We start from the raw sequence: 19,997 nt of genomic DNA on the forward strand, positions 1-19,997 counted from the left end.
TTGTAGGGGCTTCCTTTCTCATGAGGTAAGAATTATTATTAAGCTGTGATTGAGCTATCAGAGGGTTTTTTGTCATGTCTTCCCAAATAGAAGTGTTATTTCTGAGATGGTGCACATTTCCTTATGTGTCTTTGCATGTGACTTGAATGATACGCAGACTGAAAGCATGAGATCGTCTTGTAGTAGACCTTAACACAATGCGTGTTTACATAAAATAATACAATGACATCAGGGGTGACGTAACACAACGAACATTGCCCTTAAACCACTGCAGAGCTCTCAGCTGCTGTGTAATTAGCATGTACTTAAATGTGTTTAAAGGTATGGTTCACTGTCTTTAATGTAGGTCACACAGTATGCAGATGCACAGGGATACTGGCATGAAAAGAGGACTTCAACTGGCTTCTAAGTCAATTCACATGTTTATAGAAGATAGTCATAATGTCCCTGAAGATATCATCCAACACCCAGCAGCCAGAATGTGAGACTGTGTAGATCATTAGGACACATAAAAGAAAAACAACACATAAAATAAAACAGAGTAACATAATACATGTGTGGAATATGTGCAGATACAACACATAAAGACAGGGTGAATGCTCTCCTTTAAGTATAGCATTGATTTTCTGCGAAGGTTGTGTTTATACATATCGGATGTCAGGCAATGTTTGTGTTACATCTTCTGTATTCTTGCAAATTGCATGTTATGAGAGACATTATACTTTTGCTGTCCCTGCAAATGCAATGGGAGAGTAATCGTTGACAGCTGTAACCACAAAGCTGTGCTCCATGTCACTCCGCTGCATGCACGAGCAACAGAGACATGAAAGTAAATGTTTTCTGGGTGTATTTGCGCATAAATCATCGGAAAACATAAAACCAGCTTTAGACAGAAGTCAAAGTTGTTGTTAATGTGGTGTCCTGGTAGACAGGATGCAAAGGTGATGATGCAAAGTGTTAAAAGTCGTACATTTTAATGGGGCTCTGTGGAACTTCTGTGTCGTGCCCAAAGCTGGTTGTTAGTTTATGTTTGCCGACTCAGTTTCTAAACTAGCAACGGTTACTAAGCAGAGAGGGGCTTAAAATGACATCCTTTGGACTGTCGCAGAAAATCCAACCCGAGTCCTTCACAAAGAAATCCACAGTCCGGCAGCATTAAAGGACTTCAACAAATCATCCACAGGCTTGTACAGGCAACAGAAAGAGACGAGGAAGGTCTCATTCTTCAAGTCACGTTACAATCCGCTCACATATGGCCAATAAAAAGTGATTAATACAAGTTAACTGCTACAAATTGCTACATAGAGCCCCTTTAATATTAACGTAACTTTGTGTTGTGTTCTGATGTTATATGAGATAAAACTACAATTCTTTTTCATACACTTGTCTGTTAGCAATGTTGGGCAAGTTACTCAGTAAATATGTAGTAAATCCACAAAGCACAGGCGTCCACTGTAGAAGCTTGGGATATCATCTACAGTTCTCTTCCTCTGTTAGGGCTTTTACATTTATTTTATTTATTTATTTTATTTATTCATCTCTCTTTTTTCCCCTTTGGCAGGGCAATGGTGGCTTGTTTATATGTACAAGAATCTTGGTACTTGATCTATGGCCTACCGACCGCTCAAAGCGCTTTACAACACTTGTCACACACACATTCATACACTGATGGCAGAGCATGCCATGCGAGGTGCCAACCCCCAGCAATTTGGGGTTCAGCGTCTTGCTCAAGGATGCTTCGACGGGGATTCGAACAAGCGATCGCTGGACGACCTGCTCTACCTTCCTGAGCTCCAGCCACCCCAAACAAAAAATGTAGTCAATTCATTTTCACCATAAACATCTCTTAAACACACCTAATGAAACCTTTTTAAGCTCATTAAATTCTACACAAAACTAAATCACTGCTGTATAATTAACAACCCAATGCACTGTGTATGCTTTCCGTACTACAGGCTGTTTAATTAACCAAATTAGCACTTCAGGATAGTCTGATTGCTTCTATCACACCTCGTTCTCGTCTCTTCATCTCTCTTCTGTTTGCTCCTCTTCTACACTCTCGTCTCGCCATTGGCTCCTGGAGATGGGAAGTACGATGACGTCGACCAATGGGATCATAGGTTTATTCCATAGTCCTGGTTCCGGAGTGGCCTGTTATTTTCGAAGTAGCAGGTGGAATATCGGTGAGTAATAGTGATTTCTATAAATATCTAACTGTTTTATATTTAATATGAACTGTTCGGACTCTGATGTAAGACTTGATAACAGGCTCGCCCTGTGGATGAACTAGTAGGCACATGTAAACCTCGGCGTGCGCTTTCTTTACCATCTGACCAACAGCCCACTTTTCCACACTCGCACAGATCTGCACTGATGTGGCCTTCGTGTTATGACTCGTGTTGGCTTTAAGCTCTTTGTTTACGCGTAAACAAGCGGAGTAAGAGGATTTCTCACGGAGGCGTCTTCCCGTCACAAGCGTCACTTCCAGATCAAGATGAGCTGCGTCGTCGCCCACCATACACGGTCCCCCGGGGGCCGTGGACCGGCTGCCCCCGCACCCGTGTGCACCTTAACGAGGCCACGGACACGTTAGTGGGAGAGGATGGGCGTCCTGTTAACTTGACAGCATCAGCACAGAGAGACAGAGAAAAACACATTAACCGTTGTCCATCTGCTGCGATCCGTCTCCATTTGTTTATGAGTGTCACCCACATGGGCACAAGATGGCGCTGTGTCTCACTGCACTGCATGTGTCACCAGGTCTCCCTCCAGCCTGACAAAATGGACATGTATGCTGTGCCCAGCCCGGAAATACCAGGCTGTCCACCAGGATTAGAATACCTGACTCAGGTAAGACACAATTATTATTGTTAGGATTATTATAAAAGTCTATATTTACTGATAACATGTGGAATCTGCTGCTATTAATCACCTCTGTCTCCAAATGCTCTACTATAGCCTTGTTTCTATTTTGTATACCTCTTCCTCTTGCTTTCAGGCTGCAAAGACAGAATTTCCACATTTATTGTATCTCACATCGTTCAATTTTTGTAAAGCTGAAGCTAAAGATAGGATGCTGAAAACGTCAACGCTTGAAAGCAGCTTTAAAGGGGCACTGTGTAGTTTTGGAGAGGAAATTTAAACTCTAATGTTAATGAGGTAATAATACAAACTATGATACAAATATTTATCTTTCGCATAACTGAATAAACAAGCTGTTCTCAGAGGAAAATACTGTTTGAAGTTCAAAAGGTGGCAGGTCCGCCAAATATAAACAAAGTAAAACAGTATGAAATTGTGTTGTCCTTTAAGGTCAGTTTGTTTATTCAGTTTATTCAGTCACGATAAAAATGTCTTCGCCAAAACTACATAGTGCTCCTTTAAGAAGGGATGGTGGAAAGTAATAAAACACATGGTAATACATGACTAAAAATAACAGATACAGCTATTTTTCATCTGTCGTAACTGGTCAAGGTCTTAAAAATGCTTCCTAAAATACAACAAAGCAATAGAAAAACAAAACAAGTAGCACAAAACAAAATAACACAAAGCATGCAGTTCAAAGACTGGAAAAATAAAGATTGTTAAGTATTTACATATATAAAAATACATATACATATGTATATAACACATACATAGCAAGCACATAGAGTGCTGGTATGTATATGTATTAACCATCCAACGTTTTAAGGGTCAATATAAGATCTACACGTTTGGTTGTTTAATGTTTATTTACACTCTCTTGAACCTCAGACAGACCAGTTTAATTGACTAAAAGCACTTTTTACCGCAACACAATCTCCTCTCATAGACCCCCCCAGTAACATGATGCCTATCAGTTCTTGATAAAGGGCCACAAGTCATAAGTGACTTTAGAGACCAAGCACAAGTTTCGATATTTCATTAAGTCACCCCATCTTCAAATCTGATATTTTTTGAAGATAGAGCTGTGATGGAAGTACTTTGATTTGTCATCTTCAGTTTGCTATGGTTGGCTTGTGACCAACTTGGCAAACAGTAATTCAAAAGAGTGAAAATCATACAATGTAGAAATCCTCTGTAGACGCGTGATTTCTAATGAAGCGAAAATTCACAAGATTGAACGTGATCCTTTTACTGATTTTTTTTTTTTAACATGTGACTGAAGGAGAGGTTAGTATCAGTTTAACACCCCAAGACATTTGAATCCAGTGTATTTCTGGTTTTCTAGGTGGATCAGCTGCTCATCAAACAGAAGGTTGAGCTTGTTGAAGGTAAAGTATGTAAACATGCATCAAAATACTGTATGTAATTTATGTTGCCTAGTGCACATGGCAAACAATCTTCATACGTATTGTTAATCCACGCAGCCCTCGTTGGTTTCGAAAGCAACAACAAGTATGAAGTCCGTAACAGCATGGGCCAGAACGTGTTCTACGCCGTTGAGGAGAACGACTGTCTGAGTCGACAGTGCTGCGGTCCCCTGCGTCCATTCACCATCCACGTCCTCGACAATTTTGGACAAGAGGTCATCACCGTCACCAGGCCGCTCAAGTGCATGTCTTGCTTCTTCCCTTGCTGTCTACAGGAGGTCAGTGAAGCGACTTATAGGTGTTTTGAGGTGGTTTTCGGTCATCACGTCCATTATTGTTCACACTCTAGACATCTAGTTTTACATGTTCCTTTAAAACACAATTTCTTGTGAGGATATGGCTACAAATCACACTCTGTTCTCCCACAATCCCTCACTCAGCTGGAGGTGCAGTCTCCCCCTGGCAACACAGTGGGGTACATTGTACAACAGTGGCACCCGTTCTCCCCTAAATTCCTTGTTGCGAACGAACACAGTGAGCCTGTACTGAAGATCCATGGGCCCTTCTGTGGATGGAGCTGCCTTCCAGATGTTGACTTTGAGGTGGGTTTATCTAAACACAGAAATCCATTAAATTTGTGAAAACATAACAAGACACGGTAGCGGTCTCGCCCTCTGGGTATTTTTTGTCAGGGATCCTCCTCATGCTCTAAAGCCGGAAATATGTTTCCAATCAGAATGGGCTGCAGCTTGAATGAGGCCGTCGCACAGGGCATGCTCTTGTGTGGTACAGTGTGGCCATTGTTACACGGCTCAGCTGGTTTTATTAGATTGAGCTGTGAAGGGGATTTGGGTCAGTGATACAGACCTTTTACTAGACCCAGAGGAAGGGTAACTGGAGCATGATATTACCATCTCAGTTCTTCCCGAGCTGCTTTGAAGTCATTACTTGGAATACAAAAACTCAAAAAGCTGAAATTAGACGGGATTTTGAATGGTTCCATGAGCTCCCGCCAATAAAACCAAACAAGCTTAGGGATTGATCTTTATCCTAATGCGACACATGTCAGCATCGTGTCTCCTCTGTAACTCTTTCAACAGATTTTGACGATGGATGAAGTCAATAAGATTGGGAAAATCAGTAAGCAGTGGACAGGACTTCTTCGGGAAGCATTCACAGATTCAGACAACTTTGGTATCCAGTTCCCCATCGATCTGGATGTGAGAATGAAGGCTGTCATGATCGGTGCATGTTTTCTCATTGTAAGTAGCAAGCATTTTTATGTGTCTATAGTTAATAGTTAATCAATATGTCGAAATAGCAACATTACGGTACATTTCTTTTTTTTTAAATGTTTCTTTTCTTTTTATTGGTTTCATGCTCAGGGAAATGTCATATTTCAAAGCTTTACATAGTATAAGGTCAAGTACAGAATAAACCATTAAACAGCAAGAAAGAAGAACTGAAGAAGCCTCGTGGATGAGAGGTCTTCAAGAAAGTGAAACAAATCCAGTTGCCTACGATATAGCACTTAGAAGCAAGAAAAAAGATGAAATAGTCAAAATAAGTTTATTACATCTATCCATGTTGTAGTACAACAACAACAACAACAAAACAAACCTTGATCTTGGATCACAGACATGTAAAACTGACTCGTAGTTTTACATGCACCACTTACTCTGTATGTACCATGCATACTTATATCCATAACATATATAACAGAAAACCATATGAACATGCAAACACCTGCCCATACATGTCCATACTCATGAATGCATACGAATCAATAAGAATACACCACACATGCCATTATATTAACGAACATTTATACATACATTCAAGTTATTGCACATTAAAGGTATCATAGATAACATTCAACCGCTAAATGTGGCATTCCTTCTCCCCGTTCCATTGCATTAACGTCACCGCATAACATTGCTATCACTAGCCAACGTTAACAAGGCGAACTCTAGCTAGCTAACGCTAGTACAGTATGCTGGGCGTGTACTGTAGAAATAACCCTTATTTACTATTTTAACATTATTGGCTGACAAACCTCGGTAGAAGCTGGAATCAACTGTCAGATTCTTAGACAGAGGTAAACAAAACAATCATTTTGGACCCAAGAAACATTGTAAAATTATTCATTCACATCAACATAATCATGTTTTTAAAAGGAGATAAAAATGATTTGTCTGCATAAAAATGTTATGACCATGACCTTTTAATCTGATTCCGAGTTTCGAAAATGGGGTAAGCTGTAAACTTAATAGTGTTTCAAAGGTTTATAACCGTGATTTCCCACTTTTATTGTCAACAATCTTCCAGTTACTGGCTAGAACTCTTTTTGAACTCATAACCAACAGACACAATCCTTTTCTTTAAGTGGAGCCAGTTAAGTTAAATTTCGTCTTTTGGAATTCCCATTGCAATTTAAGTGTAATTATTGCCAAAATATGGCTGTAACAGATGCAGTAACCTCATGTGACCCAGTTTTCAAGGGGGAAGGATGTGTTTCTCTTTGCTGGTAGTCGGAAATTTCATGTACCTACTAATTAATGTACCGGTTAGCCCACATTTTGTGGGAAATGTGACCTGAAACAACCCCAATCACCACAAATGCAAAACAGCCTGCCAGAGCAACTTTCTGTCGATGCAAGAGTCACATTTGCTTAAAGGCTGAAATTTCAGCATGCTTCTAACTCTAATCAGGCATCAGATTTGTTGCAAATCAGATGCTTTTGCGTCTCTATTAATACTTTCTTCTCCTTTCTTCACAGGATTTCATGTTCTTTGAGACGACTAACTAGGAGCCAAACAGGATATCCATGTAAACACACGACATTCCTGGAAGAACAAGGCCACAAAGCCATAACGATCACTCCCAAATGCCCTAACACAGAACAACCTTCAAATGTTTAGAGATTAAAGAAAGTACCAACCAAAAGGTACATTAATGTTCTAAATCTGCATGAACAACAGGATAGAAGGTTTGTTTTAGTCTTAGCTGCTCAGGTCGGTTGTTGGAACACGTTACCGGGCTGCGAGTGCACAGTGCAGTGCTTTTGAGGAGGTTTTAATTTTTTTTTGTTGACAGACTGGTTGCTGAGTCCATCTGGGCTCAGAATCTTAAGTTACAGCTAAAAATAACTTGAATGGAGGGATAAAATCCACATACAAGTAACTGAAAAGTGAACACCATTGCAGGAAACTGCTGTTATACAGTTTTTAAAGAAGGATTGGTGTCATTAAGGTCAGTGTGCAAAGGGAGTCAGCCAAATAGCACTTGTGTTATTTGGTCATATTAATAGTCGAGATGTTAATATAGAACACTATGCTTGTAGCTTTATTGTGTGACAACTGAAGGACTCATGTAACGTGGTAGTTTGTAGTTCAGATATCCAATGCATTATTTATTGATTTCTATTTCGGTCTGTTGAACAATTTGTCAACATAGAGCAACGCGTGTGTTCAATGCTTCGTATGCGTGCTTTTGTGTCCGTGCGCTATGAGTGTACTTGTGAGTGGACTGAAACATAAACTATCATCGGATTCAATAATGTGAGTGTGCATTGTCAACCTAAAGGTGCCTGTTCACTTTGGAACAGATGGGTCATGGTTTGATGTGCTGTCCCAGTGTTATCCACTAGAGGGAGCTAGATTTTCATTTAAGAATAACCCCGCACAGCCCAAATGGACAAACTATATACATGCTTATGCCATAGGTTTTTATTCAAATAGTAGTGTCTGATGACATTGTATATTTTTGGACTAACTCAGGTTGATGCATGCTACTGTATTATAACGATGGATACTGCTGGCTCCAGGAATTACACACCTGCACCTTATACTACAGTACATTATTTTGTGTTCATCGAATTATTCATATTTCACATACATCTCCTGGCATATCAGCATGATTTTTTTTTGTATCTTTCTCACTGTTACATTACTTATAGTGTTACAAGTAACATAAAACCTCAATTTCTGTTCAAAGGGTAATTCCATCAATTTTACACGTTAAAGTGTGTTTACAGGACGTAGGGGGTACTACTGCATGTAAAAATAGTAGTATAGAGCCTTTAGTGGCTCCAGAGGAAGTTGCATGTGATATGATAAATTGCCTCCAGTGATGTCACTCAGTGGCAAAGCTGCATTGTGGGTAATGTAGGTTATGAAAAGCAGTTCTACAGCACTACTTTAACACCGTTGGACTCATGGACAGTTTAAAACAACAACCAGAGATATCACCTTTTTTTTTTATTCAACACATTCTTCTTCTTGGCGCACACATTACCCACAATGCAATTTAGCCACTGAGTGACATTACTGGATGCAGTTTATCATTACATGCAGCTTCCTCTGGAGCTACAAAAGGCTTTATACTACTTTTTTCACCCATGCAGGAGTACTCCCCAAGACCTTTAAACACACTTTAATGTGAAAAAATTGGTGGAGTTACCCTTTAATGGCCTCTGATACTTCCATATAACATGCTTCATTGTAAAATTTAACTGAGTGTGGCAGTTTGATTAGGGATGTTATAAAGTATTGTAGCATAGACATTATATATGTGCTCTTTTGTAGCATAAGGACAGAAAGTGTTTTTCTCTACATGTATGTCACCTGTGTACAGAAGCCCTGAGAGGCAAGTCTGGTCCAACATTTTTTAAAGGTTTTTAATTTTTTTAATTTGTGAAAAAATGGAAAATGGATCACCAGATTTTAAGTTTCTCACTTGCCTCTCAGGACTTCCGTTTCTGTGATTTTGGAAAACTTGACAACAAAATGAAAACATCCATCTCGAGTCTGTTACTAACAGATAATTAGTCTTAATTAAAGGCATTTATTTTTGTAAGACGTATTGTTAACTGCCAGTTGGAAGAGCTAATGTTAAATTTTCCCATGTCAAGAGCTTTTTATTCTGCCTATAATATATGACTTTGTGGAGTGGATTTATCTCACACGTTCTGAGCAGCAACTTGATTTTGATACTAAATACATGATTAAGGACTTAAGATGGATGTTTCGGTTTTCACGGCTTAAGTGAAAATTAAAGCTTAATTTATATCAACTTAAATTACATTGTTGCCATTAACATTAACCTGATCATTGGCATGTCCTGCTTGTATAGTATAAGATGCTGGTGCTACGTCCTCTGGAGGCTCTTTGATTGTGTTAAAAAGCCAAAAATTAAAGTCAGAATGTGATACAAAGGGAGTTTAGCTATTCCCAGTCAGTTATATATTAAAAAAACAATTAAAGTACTTATTCTTCTACTTTTGCACTAATACTGTGAACTAACAAACCATTTAGTCATGCGATGCAAACAAACTCTGTGAGCTAAGCTTCAATTGTGCAAACTGTCCATGGAAACACTTCAATAAAAAAATATAATTGTGATGTGTGCAGTTTTGAATTTGTTTCTTCAATCACCAAAACCACTGATCCTCAAAAAATAAATACATCTAAGCATTAGCACTCACTATGAGAGGTCTGCAGTCCTTTCAATACAGTTTGTAATGAGGAGTGTTACAATGGTCAGACCTTGTAAATGGTCATGTAAAACCACTGAGCCTCGCTTCTTAATTAGTTAATATTCTCTACCCACTGTGCCACCTTCACCTTTTGAAGTGATTTTCTTGAATGGTCCTTGTGAAATGTAAATGCTTCTTTTGGTTGTTTTTTTTCATGAAAAAATCTGGCTTGCAGAGCAATTGAATGGACCGATTACGTCAAACATAGATGTCCTTCAGGGATAACATGAAAAGGGAAATGAGAACATTTCATTTAGTCCCTTTTCAAGTAAGCCATTAACCTGAAGCTGTTAACCTTGGGTGTAGCCTAAAGGATTCTTATTTAATATAGGCATTTTTTTAAGCTTTTCTTAATCACACATCAATGAAAAGAGTTATTCCGGGGCAGAGTAAAGGAGCGAGGTTGCTGCCGCTGTTGCAGTTTGGAACAGCTCATACAGTATTTTTGTCTAACTGTCATGTCTAAAGGAACAAAAGCACTTTTTCATGACATTGATGGAAAAATTACTATTATATAATGTTCTCTAACATTTAATTGGGGCTGATGTCAGTGCGTTCATGGATATTGTCTACTGTGTTGAGTGATCGCTCTTGCAATCCAAAATATTTGAGGCCGCAGTTTACATTCAAGTTTACACACAATACACTGCATCTCAGACTTTCTGAAGAACTGAATTTCTGTGTCATGACAAATACCACATTTTGGGACAGTGATAGATTTTTACACTTTGCTCGGCATGGGTTTCTGGAATATATGGGCGGGTAATAAAGCTGTGGTTGACGTGAATTGTGGAGGTTTGTGCATTGAGTGCCAGAGTGGGCGTGGATAGGGATGATAATTCTGTTTTCTGGGGATCATGGGAACATTTCTAGGGACAGCAGCCAGAGACAGGGACAGTCTTACAGTTAGTCTGTCTTTCGGTTATCATTATCATCACTTATCATTCGTTAACTAACAATTATGACCAAATTCCTGTAAAACTAATGGCATTCCCATCAACCTCAGCTGATGTTGTGTTTGGTGGTATTAGCAAATGTTGGCGTACTGACAGTCAAAACTAAATGGTGAATGTGTCATGTTAGCATTGTCAGTGTGTGTTGGCATGTTGACAGTATCATTTAGCAGAGACTCCTGGTCCTTTTTAATCATTTACTGTATTTGATAACCTGATAAAATAATTACATTTTTGATGACAGAAAGTGTGTTTGGAAATGTTCTCAACTGCTTCCAGATTTGGGTTGCAGCGGTATGAGATCCTCACAATATAATAACCGTCTTAGAAAACATCACAGTATCATGGTATACTTTATGATACAATTGCAATTATAACCTCCACCAAAGAGGTAATGCTCTCGCCCGTGTCGTTTTGTTTGTTTGTTGGTTGCTTGGTTGGCTTGTTGGTTTGTCAGCGGGATTACACAAAAACTACTGAACAGATTTCTGGGAAATCTGGATGGAGGATGGGTCTCGGCCCATGTTGGGCCTTTGGTGGAGGTATGCTCTCTACCGAGTGCCATTCCAGTTAATATTAACAAACACCCCTTCACAAAATATTATGTCCTATATTAGTCTTATAATACTAATACCATAGAATTCAATACCTTAGATGAGCAAATGTACATGTCATGAAAACAGTTAATTTCATAATGTGAAACTGGTACACAGCTGAAACCCTAGTCCGGATCCTGGTCTACCTGTATTAAAACACACATTATGACAGACAGTAATGGGACATGTGCTTTATTTTAATTGCAGCAACTGCATAAATTCATGAAAATCAAGCCAAAAATGTCTTATTTGAAATTCCAGGGTGTATATCTCATTTCTTGCCCACAAGTGTTTGAGTTATCTAACAAACAAACAGCCAAAAGCACATTTTTAGTATGTTGCCGGCCTTCGTAACATTACAAGTTTCTTTTGCATCTTGACCAGCATTTCTACAGGTTCTGTAATTTTGGTGCTCGGCCTATAAACTCTCGCCGTTGAACTCCTATTGACCCAACATTTCAAATGACTTCACTGGGAGCTTTCTCTACCTTCAGTCAGCACGGTACTATAACAGCAGTGATCTGCAATGATTAATGTTTAACTCTCAATTATTTTTCTCCCTTTGGAGTGGACTGTGGCGACTTCCTTAGAAATCACTCTCTCTATGGATATCCAGTAACAGATTTTCTGGAATTGTGCTTTAAATGAATTTGTTTCCCTGGAACATCTAGACCACACAAAAGTGATGTCACTGATGTAACTGATGTAACTGCAGCTGTGATTTGCCGGGTGCGATGTCCCAGACTGGGACAAACACAGATGTTTTCTCCAGCTACAGTTTGAGGGGATCTATTTTGTTTAACACCCTATTTGATTGACGACCCTCATAATTAAACACATGTGACAGCTTTGCAGCCCATAAAATGTGTGGTAATTTTGTGTTATGTGTTCAAAACTGACACAATTGGTTACACAAGTGGATTTTAAGTCTGGAAGTCAGGAGAGGCAAACAAGCAACAATAAAAACGTCTTGAACGTGGTTCGCCTTTGTGATTGAAGAAGACACGACAGTCTTGTGTTGTACTGTATTTACACAACTGACACATTCAGGATCTGTGGGTTGAGGTTCTTCTATTGTTTCTTTCGCTGAACTGCTGGGTTGAAGCTCTGCCCACACTGGTGAAAGACAAATGAATTCTACGTGGCATTGTGAAGGCTGATTGAGACTGTTTTGTGCAAGTACGTCCTGTTACAGTTACGATCAGTGAAACCACTGGCTTAATGGAAACATTGTTTAAATTCTGGAACAATAATATACTCCCCTGACTAATTTTGGAGCCCAACACGTGCTGAGAATCAAACAAAGACTCACTCACAAAAAGCATACAGTATTGGGAATTTCTGGTATCCGTGCTGTAAACCCACTTTGACAAACAAATGGCTAAAGCAACATCTGTGCAAACGCAGCCTAGGAAAACACCATGTACACACAACTGGGAGAAAGAGAGCAGATGTAGAGTATAAAATGGGGGATGGTTATTTACTTTACACTGGCATTCCTGAGAACAAATCAAAGACTGGGGAGGTCTCAAAACACTATCTACCAAAAGTGATGCTCATATACATCTTATGTTCAGTACATGCCTTTCATGGACATGTTTAGGCAACTCAAAGCACTTGGTTAGCGTAAGGAAACAATCATAGTTTTGGTATTCAAAAGAAAAGAAGCTAGTCCTAGGAGTGGGCAATCTGGAAAAACTAACACGATCGATGCAATCCCAATCAGGATCCACGCTACATATAGGGCTGGAAATATCCCCAGGTCTCCTGAACAAAACATCCAGTTTTGTATGCACAAAAATGGTGTCTTTACAAATATGCACTGGTGTGGCTCGAACGACGGTCAACAGTTTGGCAGCCTTTTGGCTTGTAACACAAACTCAATCCCCTCCATATCCTGATGTAGTAGTAAGCTAATATGCATATAATATGAACGTGATATGCCACTACAAATGTCAATCTTTGACACATCTGTGGTTTGCAGAAATGTTAACTGTTAACCTTATATCCTGCCAATTGGGCTGCGATTATAGCAAGATTTGAAATAGCCATGAATTGGCTGGAGTCAATGCCAGCTGACATTGGACAGGTCGGCAGTTGTTGACACATGTATAATGGCAACATTAACTTTATATGTATGTTTCAGTAGCATTGATCTGTTAGTCAACGAGGTTATATGAAGTCTGGAGACAGAAGTAAGTGGCCATTTCATAAAGGATTATGGCCGCCTTGAAGATTTCAGATCAATACTGATCTAAAATCATGAGAATGCCCACCCATGCTAGTCCTAACAACATCTGGGACACAGGACACGAATCTGAGTGTATTGTACCAAAAGTCCTGAGCTTTGGACTGTAGAGCTATCCACCCAACCTCCTCCCTATGATGTCTGGATAATATGAAGATGTCATGTGGTTTGAGAATTGTTGTCAGTGAAAGGAGGCCAGGCAGCAATTATGTATCCTCCAAGCTGTATTTACCAAAGCTAATTTGTAGTGTATGAACATTATTTTTAAGGCGATAAGGTGGCACTGGAAGGAAAGGATTAATGCAAGGCTGAATCCTCCTCTTTTCAACCTACTTCTTGAACTTTTTTAAGCCTTGTGGTTTTAACATGGCTGCCTAATGATGACATTCAAATGAAAGGCTAGCAAGAGAGCTCATTATGTGTAATTTGGAAGGAGCACTGCCCTAAAACCCCAGTCCAGTCGGTGAAAATGCAAATTTATAGGACTGAAACTCACACAGGTTTGAAAATTGCAAACATATTCAAGTGTGCATTTAATATAATTTGTTGCTCAAATCTTCACAGTAAGCTCAGGATGTAGTCTGAGACAATAGATGAAAGACCGCCCATGATCAAAGTGAATTAATCCACGTTGAACCCTTTTCTCCCCTTTTGTGGTCAGACTCTGGGTTAACATTAAAAATGTACTTGCTGTGCCTGTTAAAATTCTTTGGTCTAAGATCAAATGGGGTGTTGATGAAATCCCCCTCTCTTACCCCCTCCTAGCATCCCCTGGACCACACCCTGAACCAATGGATACCCTGTGGCCTCACAAGTGGGACTAACGTAGACAGAACTGAGCTAGGGATGACGTAAAGATAAACTCTCATGAAGACGAGCTGACTGGGGCAAAGCAGTGCGGCCCTTTCCATTGATCTGGACTAGTAATTAAACTTTCTGCAGAGTGATCAAAGCATTGGGATGAAAATAAAACCCATTCTTTTACTATTATGGTGCAATTGTGGGTTCTCAAGCAGGGTTTAGGGGCCAAGTGACTCACCAGTGCAATTGAAAAACCATCCGGTCGTACCACCAAAAGAGGGTTACGTCAAAAATAGAGTGGAGAATAGAAAGAAGCCCAAGGTGTGGCCCAACCACTGACAGCTATGTGATTTTGATATTGCCTAAAGCAGTACACTGACCTAAATAAATTTGACACTTGTTTTTGTAGATTATATGCCTGGCATTGTGGACAATGGGGTGACAAATTGGAGGAAAAACAACATAAAGTGTATAATTGAGGTGTTGTTTCTCTGTGAGGCCCACAACAGCTTTAATGCTATTTGTCAAAGATTCAAGCGAGTTGAACTTTATTGGAGGGATGGTGGTGGAGAACATTCAGAACGTTCTCAATTCAAACTACTTAAACCTCTTAAATGACCCCCAGAACCTACTCGGTGGCCTTCAGAAGGCTTGAACCTTCTCAACGGGCATTACAACTCTGAAAGTACTGAACTATAATCTCCTAAACTACCCATATAACTATCGAACTGACCACTGCAATCTCCTTAAAGAGCCTTTAGATTCTATAGGCCATTGATAATGTTCCTAAGTTTCGAACACTATAGCTACTAAAACCTCTTACAGTTTCTCTAGTACTTCCTCAATAGCCATCAAAACTCCTCGGGTACCATAGAACCTCATCAATAACCACTAAAACTTACTAAACAACCCCTAACACCTCTAGAACCACCTCAATGACCACACTAGCCTCATAACGGCCTGCTAGAACCTTCTTAATTACCACATCAATCTCCTAAAGGACTCCTCAGACCTGTTTTGGCCATCAAAATTCCCTTTATCAGTTACAAAAAGGACCCAAAGAATCTCCTTAAGGACCTCTAGAGCCTACTACTACCTAAATAACCCTCCAAAACAACCCTGAAAACCTCTGAAAAGACACATAGTACTTGAATCTCACATCAATGTACTCATATATGATTGGAAAGGAAGTATAACACAACCCAACAAGTGTGTCAGTAAACCTTGAAACAAGGTGCTGTCTTTAAGCCGCCAGCCGTCTGTATACAAATACTGATGGTAGTCAAATAAATCAGTGAAGAAATTGAAGAAACATTTCAGCTGTATTTTCCCTTGTGTTCCTTTTCTCACTGACTTCTCTTTTTCTCCATTGGAAATTTATTTTTATGTTCAATATCGGGCATCACTTTTATAGTTCTCTCCCTAGCGAATCATCTGTTTCTTCTCTCAGCTTGATTAAATTTAAACAGTGTCTGTAAAATCACTGTCTCCACAACAGTGCTGAAAATAGAGGACGAGGGCTACCATCATCGGGAGGCTGCAACACTGTTTAGTCTTTTACTAATGCAACGGCAGTGAAGGCTGCAGGCTTCTGTGTTTTATTTGGCGCTGAAATGAACCAAAATGAAAAAGCCTGCTCAAGAGCACACCACCTGTGCTGTTAAAAGGTTCCACACAGTCTGTGCTCCCTTTTAAGGTTGATAAACATCTGTATTTAGCTTTACTTCCATGCGTGTCTCCCAGCTTCTGTATATGCCCATTTTTGTGTAATTAAAGGTAATTTTCTCACCCACACCGCATGCATCCCAAACTTAATCATCAGTACCTCTGCCACCACAAGCACTTAAAATGTGTCGCAAATCCTGACTCAGAACAGTAAAGGACTATCATGTTTCTCTATAGTATCTCCCATTCTCAATCACCAGCCTCTGATGGGATATTAAACCCCTTGTATAACTTTTGAACATTTGGTAGGGTCTAATCAAATCCAGAGGACATTTTAGTGGCTATTCCAACTGTTTGGTGGGTGTTCCAACGTGAGCCAGTGAATTGGAGTAAGACAGAGCAAATTCCCTATTGCACGCTGCCAAGATCCTGCATGAGGTTCTGTACCACAAACACTTATATTTTCCAGCTGCAGAGAGTTCCCTCACCAGCCCACGGGGCAGAAATCCCTGCTTTGTCACTGAGCCGTTTTATTGAAAATAATGTGACTGATAATTCAGATTGAGTTTGTTCGAGTTTCACAGTAGCTTTGTAGGTTGACTGTGTTTCTATTTGAGAGACAGACAGCCGGATTCAAGGCGGTAATTTTCTCGTGACACACTAATTTCCATAAACGTGCCTGCCCTGTGCTCAGTACAGTGAAAAGAATGTCTGAAGTCCAAGTATGTTGGGTTTTCTGGCAGGGCTCTGCATTTTCAGGGTTTATCAGGGCCTCACTGGAAAAAAGTAATTTAGCACGTAATAAAGTTCTGTTTGTACTCCCTCTGCATTCAAAACTGGGAACCCGGTGATGTCATTGAGTAAAACAATCTGGGCACTGGCAGTCATTGCAATTGCGAGCCGTTTGCCAGACAGGAATGGTTTTTAGCCGGGGGGCACGTCTGTTGCTACTAATAAAAAATGAGAGACAAAATGAGACAAAGTGCTGGCTTCAAGGTCAGCTGAGAAACTACGAGACACAGATACAATCCGACGGTAAATGGAGGCTGGGATTTAATGTTTGGTTTCTGTTTTCCCCTTCACTTCTCCCTCGTGTGTGTGTATGTACATTGCTGTAGGGAATCAAGACCAGATCCAACATCTGCAACATCAGTTAACTGTATCATACACTCAACAGCTGGATGACATCATGGAGTTATCTACTGTACTGTACAGGAAAGTGCTGGAAAGAAGAGCTGAAGTCATTAGTTGGATAATGATTAACATAAAGTTAATTAATTAGTTAATACATTAATCTTAAAAGCACATCGATGATGTCATCTTGGGTTTTAAGCATTTTTTTCACTATTTCTGACTTTTCAATGACCAAAAGATTAATAGATTAATGAAGGAAATACTCATCTGCTGCGGCTCCAGTGGAAAATAACTGAGTACACATTATCACTCAAGTAATAATGTTTCACATGAGTATTTACATTTGATCCTTTAGCTTTGCTGAGTGTGGGAAGAAATATTCAGATCCTCGAGTTAAAAAAAAACTCAAACCGCACTGTAAAAGTACTTAGGCTTAAGCTTCTTTAAATTAAAGGGGACTGTTAAACCTTGGGGATGTATAGTTTGCAGTAAATCATGTTTTAAAAGTTCATTATATTCTTTGTTTGTAATATCTTCATTTGTAAAGTAACTATGTGTCATGAAATGGTAAGTAAAGCACAGATACGTATAATTTGTACAGAACAGTAAAGAACTTTAGACACTTAGATACATTCAGCGTATCTATGTTGAAATTCTAAGTGAAATGTTAACACACTACATGTGTCCTACATCTATACTGTGAAAAATATAATCATATAATGAATAATAAACATCACTAATAAATGGTAAATAGATAGTTAATTGCACTTTAGTTAATAGTTATTCCATTGTTAACTAACAATGAAATGCTTCATAAACCATGGGTAATTATTGATTGTAAAGTAGCGACTGATGGTAATAATAATACTTTTAGGGTAATAAATAGTGTAGTTAATCTATAAACATTAATTGTTTGGCCGTTATAAAGTTACAACTGGTGTTTTCTAAATCTTTACAATTGCTTATTAAATGGCTAATAAAGTGTTTATTTTTCCCAACAGTAAAATAACTATAAGCACTATAAATTAACGATTTATTAATGATGGTTATTATAAAGTGTTATCGTAATTTTTGTAGACAACATGATGTAAAGTTATAACTTTATCTACATTCATGTGTCCATAATATTGGCGCAATATAGCCTACACATGGTACTTCTGATACTTTAAGTACATTTTTTCCTGTTCAACTCCTAAGAGATAAACAAAGTACACTATATTTACATTGGTAGGTCTATTTCTACCTTAATTTAAGGATCTGAGTGCATTTTTATGTTATATAACCTCATATACAGTAAAGGAAAAGTTCACTGGTGGTTGGATAGTCTGTGTGATCAGAGGGGGGAAAACTGATATAAAAATCCTGTTTGTTTGTCCTTTTATTCCCCGTTTGATGCGGCTGAATGAGAAGTCTGTTATGGGCTGGGTGGAGAAGTGGAGCAGTGTTGGTGCAGGGGGAGGGGACCAGGGGGAGGGATATCCAGCAGTCGTGGTGGGGGGTTCAAATACAGCTGTGCTCGGTCACACTTTCACGCAGGACTTTCGTTCCTGTGTCAGGGGGTGTACACGGTCATCTTTCTCCTCCAGTGTTTCTCTTCACGGCTCTTCACTTCACTCCACTTCACTTCACCGGGGACTCAAGTGGCAGCTGTTGCAATTAAGGAACCGCGCCTGTTGCTCTCTAATTCCCTTGCCTTTGCACCACTTTCACCACCGTTCCCCTGGAGCAAAAGTCTCAAGAGCAGAGGATTTTCTTTTTTTACCTCTTTATTGTTTTATTATCGCGAGAGAGAGCGCAGCCTGCACTAGGAAGGACCCCCTGATCCCGATCCTGGATCCTAACAGTCCAGCCGGTCACCGGGAGCGCGCACAATATAACAGCAATGGAGTACCTCAACTTTTGTTTTGTGTTTTCATGCTGGCTGAAGTTTGCAAATTGTGTCTACCCTACTGAAACACCTCAGGCTCCTGCGCTTATTCCTAAAGGTGAGCGAAAAAAACAAAACAAAACAAACTTTCCTCTCTCTCCCATTGTTCCCGAAATCCAATAAATACGCGAAGCTGCATCATATTTTTTTGGCTTTGGTCGAACTTTTTTTTTTTTAAAGTCTAGCTGCATCTCAGATCTGTCATGTCTGTCAAGTGTCCAAACAGAAGAATATCTGTTTTTCTGGGATGAGATTACTGTACAAGAGGTGCAGGCTGCATGCCAGGGAAATCTGTCCAGCGCTACATACAGTATGTCTGAGCGTAAAATGACATGGTGATAGCGCACCGAACAGGAGAAGCGTCTGCGGTTTCTCTTCACACTATCCCATTTTAATTCCATGTTGTATGCTGTTTTTACAGACACACACCAAACGCACACAGTGTTAGGCCAGGCTGTAAAAAGTCAGTGCTTTGGTGCTCTTAAGTTTGCATTAAAAACTTGAAATTAAAAACTAGTGTTTTTTATGATATTATCATGATTTTACAGCTCAGCATGTGCGAGAAATCCCTTTTATTTAACAGCAAACAAGCAATTATATTGCTTGAGACACAGAGAATCAGTTGTAAAGCTGTTATAATTGAAGACTCATGGGAGCAGAGCCAAAGAGCTGCAACCTGTTTGAGTGCTCAGCTGCTCAGACAACCTATGTACTGTGCATGTATAGGTTTATGAACCCCAGATGTGTCACAGTTTTATTGACTGGCTTGAAAGCCCTGCCCCTGTTAGCATGTCGCTGCGGCTAAATTGCTCCAAATTGCCCTAAAATCATTTCAGTTTAACAC

At 39.5% G+C, this 19,997-nt stretch overlaps 2 protein-coding genes and 1 long non-coding RNA gene across 5 annotated transcripts in view; 2 read left to right on the forward strand and 1 right to left on the reverse strand.

Annotated features, from left to right (window-relative positions):
• LOC311249604 overlaps positions 1 to 19,997 on the reverse strand; it is a 266,354-nt gene that overhangs the window by 58,938 nt on the left and 187,419 nt on the right. The gene's annotated exons all lie outside the window — the stretch shown is intronic.
• On the forward strand, positions 2,004 to 9,695 carry LOC311249603 (phospholipid scramblase 1; the record flags this gene model as incomplete). Of its 2 annotated transcripts, XM_084340778.1 has the most annotated exons (7): positions 2,004 to 2,183; positions 2,761 to 2,850; positions 4,211 to 4,253; positions 4,350 to 4,570; positions 4,733 to 4,894; positions 5,393 to 5,554; positions 7,073 to 9,695. In XM_084340778.1, the coding sequence occupies 6 exons, from the start codon at positions 2,782 to 2,784 to the stop codon at positions 7,100 to 7,102; spliced, it is 687 nt and encodes a 228-aa protein (XP_084196904.1). In that variant the 3' UTR covers positions 7,103 to 9,695. The 2 variants fall into 2 exon arrangements, with proteins under 2 accessions (XP_084196904.1, XP_084196903.1); XM_084340777.1 differs by lacking the exon at positions 2,004 to 2,183 and having other exon boundaries at positions 2,749 to 2,850.
• plod2 (procollagen-lysine, 2-oxoglutarate 5-dioxygenase 2) overlaps positions 18,777 to 19,997 on the forward strand; it is a 37,964-nt gene continuing 36,743 nt past the window's right edge. For both annotated transcript variants that reach the window (XM_084340780.1, XM_084340781.1), the window contains exon 1: positions 18,777 to 19,211. In XM_084340780.1, the coding sequence (XP_084196906.1) occupies positions 19,109 to 19,211 (103 nt within the window). In that variant the 5' untranslated portion in view covers positions 18,777 to 19,108. The remainder of the gene's footprint in view (positions 19,212 to 19,997) is intronic.

This window comes from Pagrus pagrus (assembly GCF_965226575.1).
Source record: "Pagrus pagrus genome assembly, chromosome: 20".
NCBI lineage: Eukaryota > Metazoa > Chordata > Actinopteri > Spariformes > Sparidae > Pagrus > Pagrus pagrus.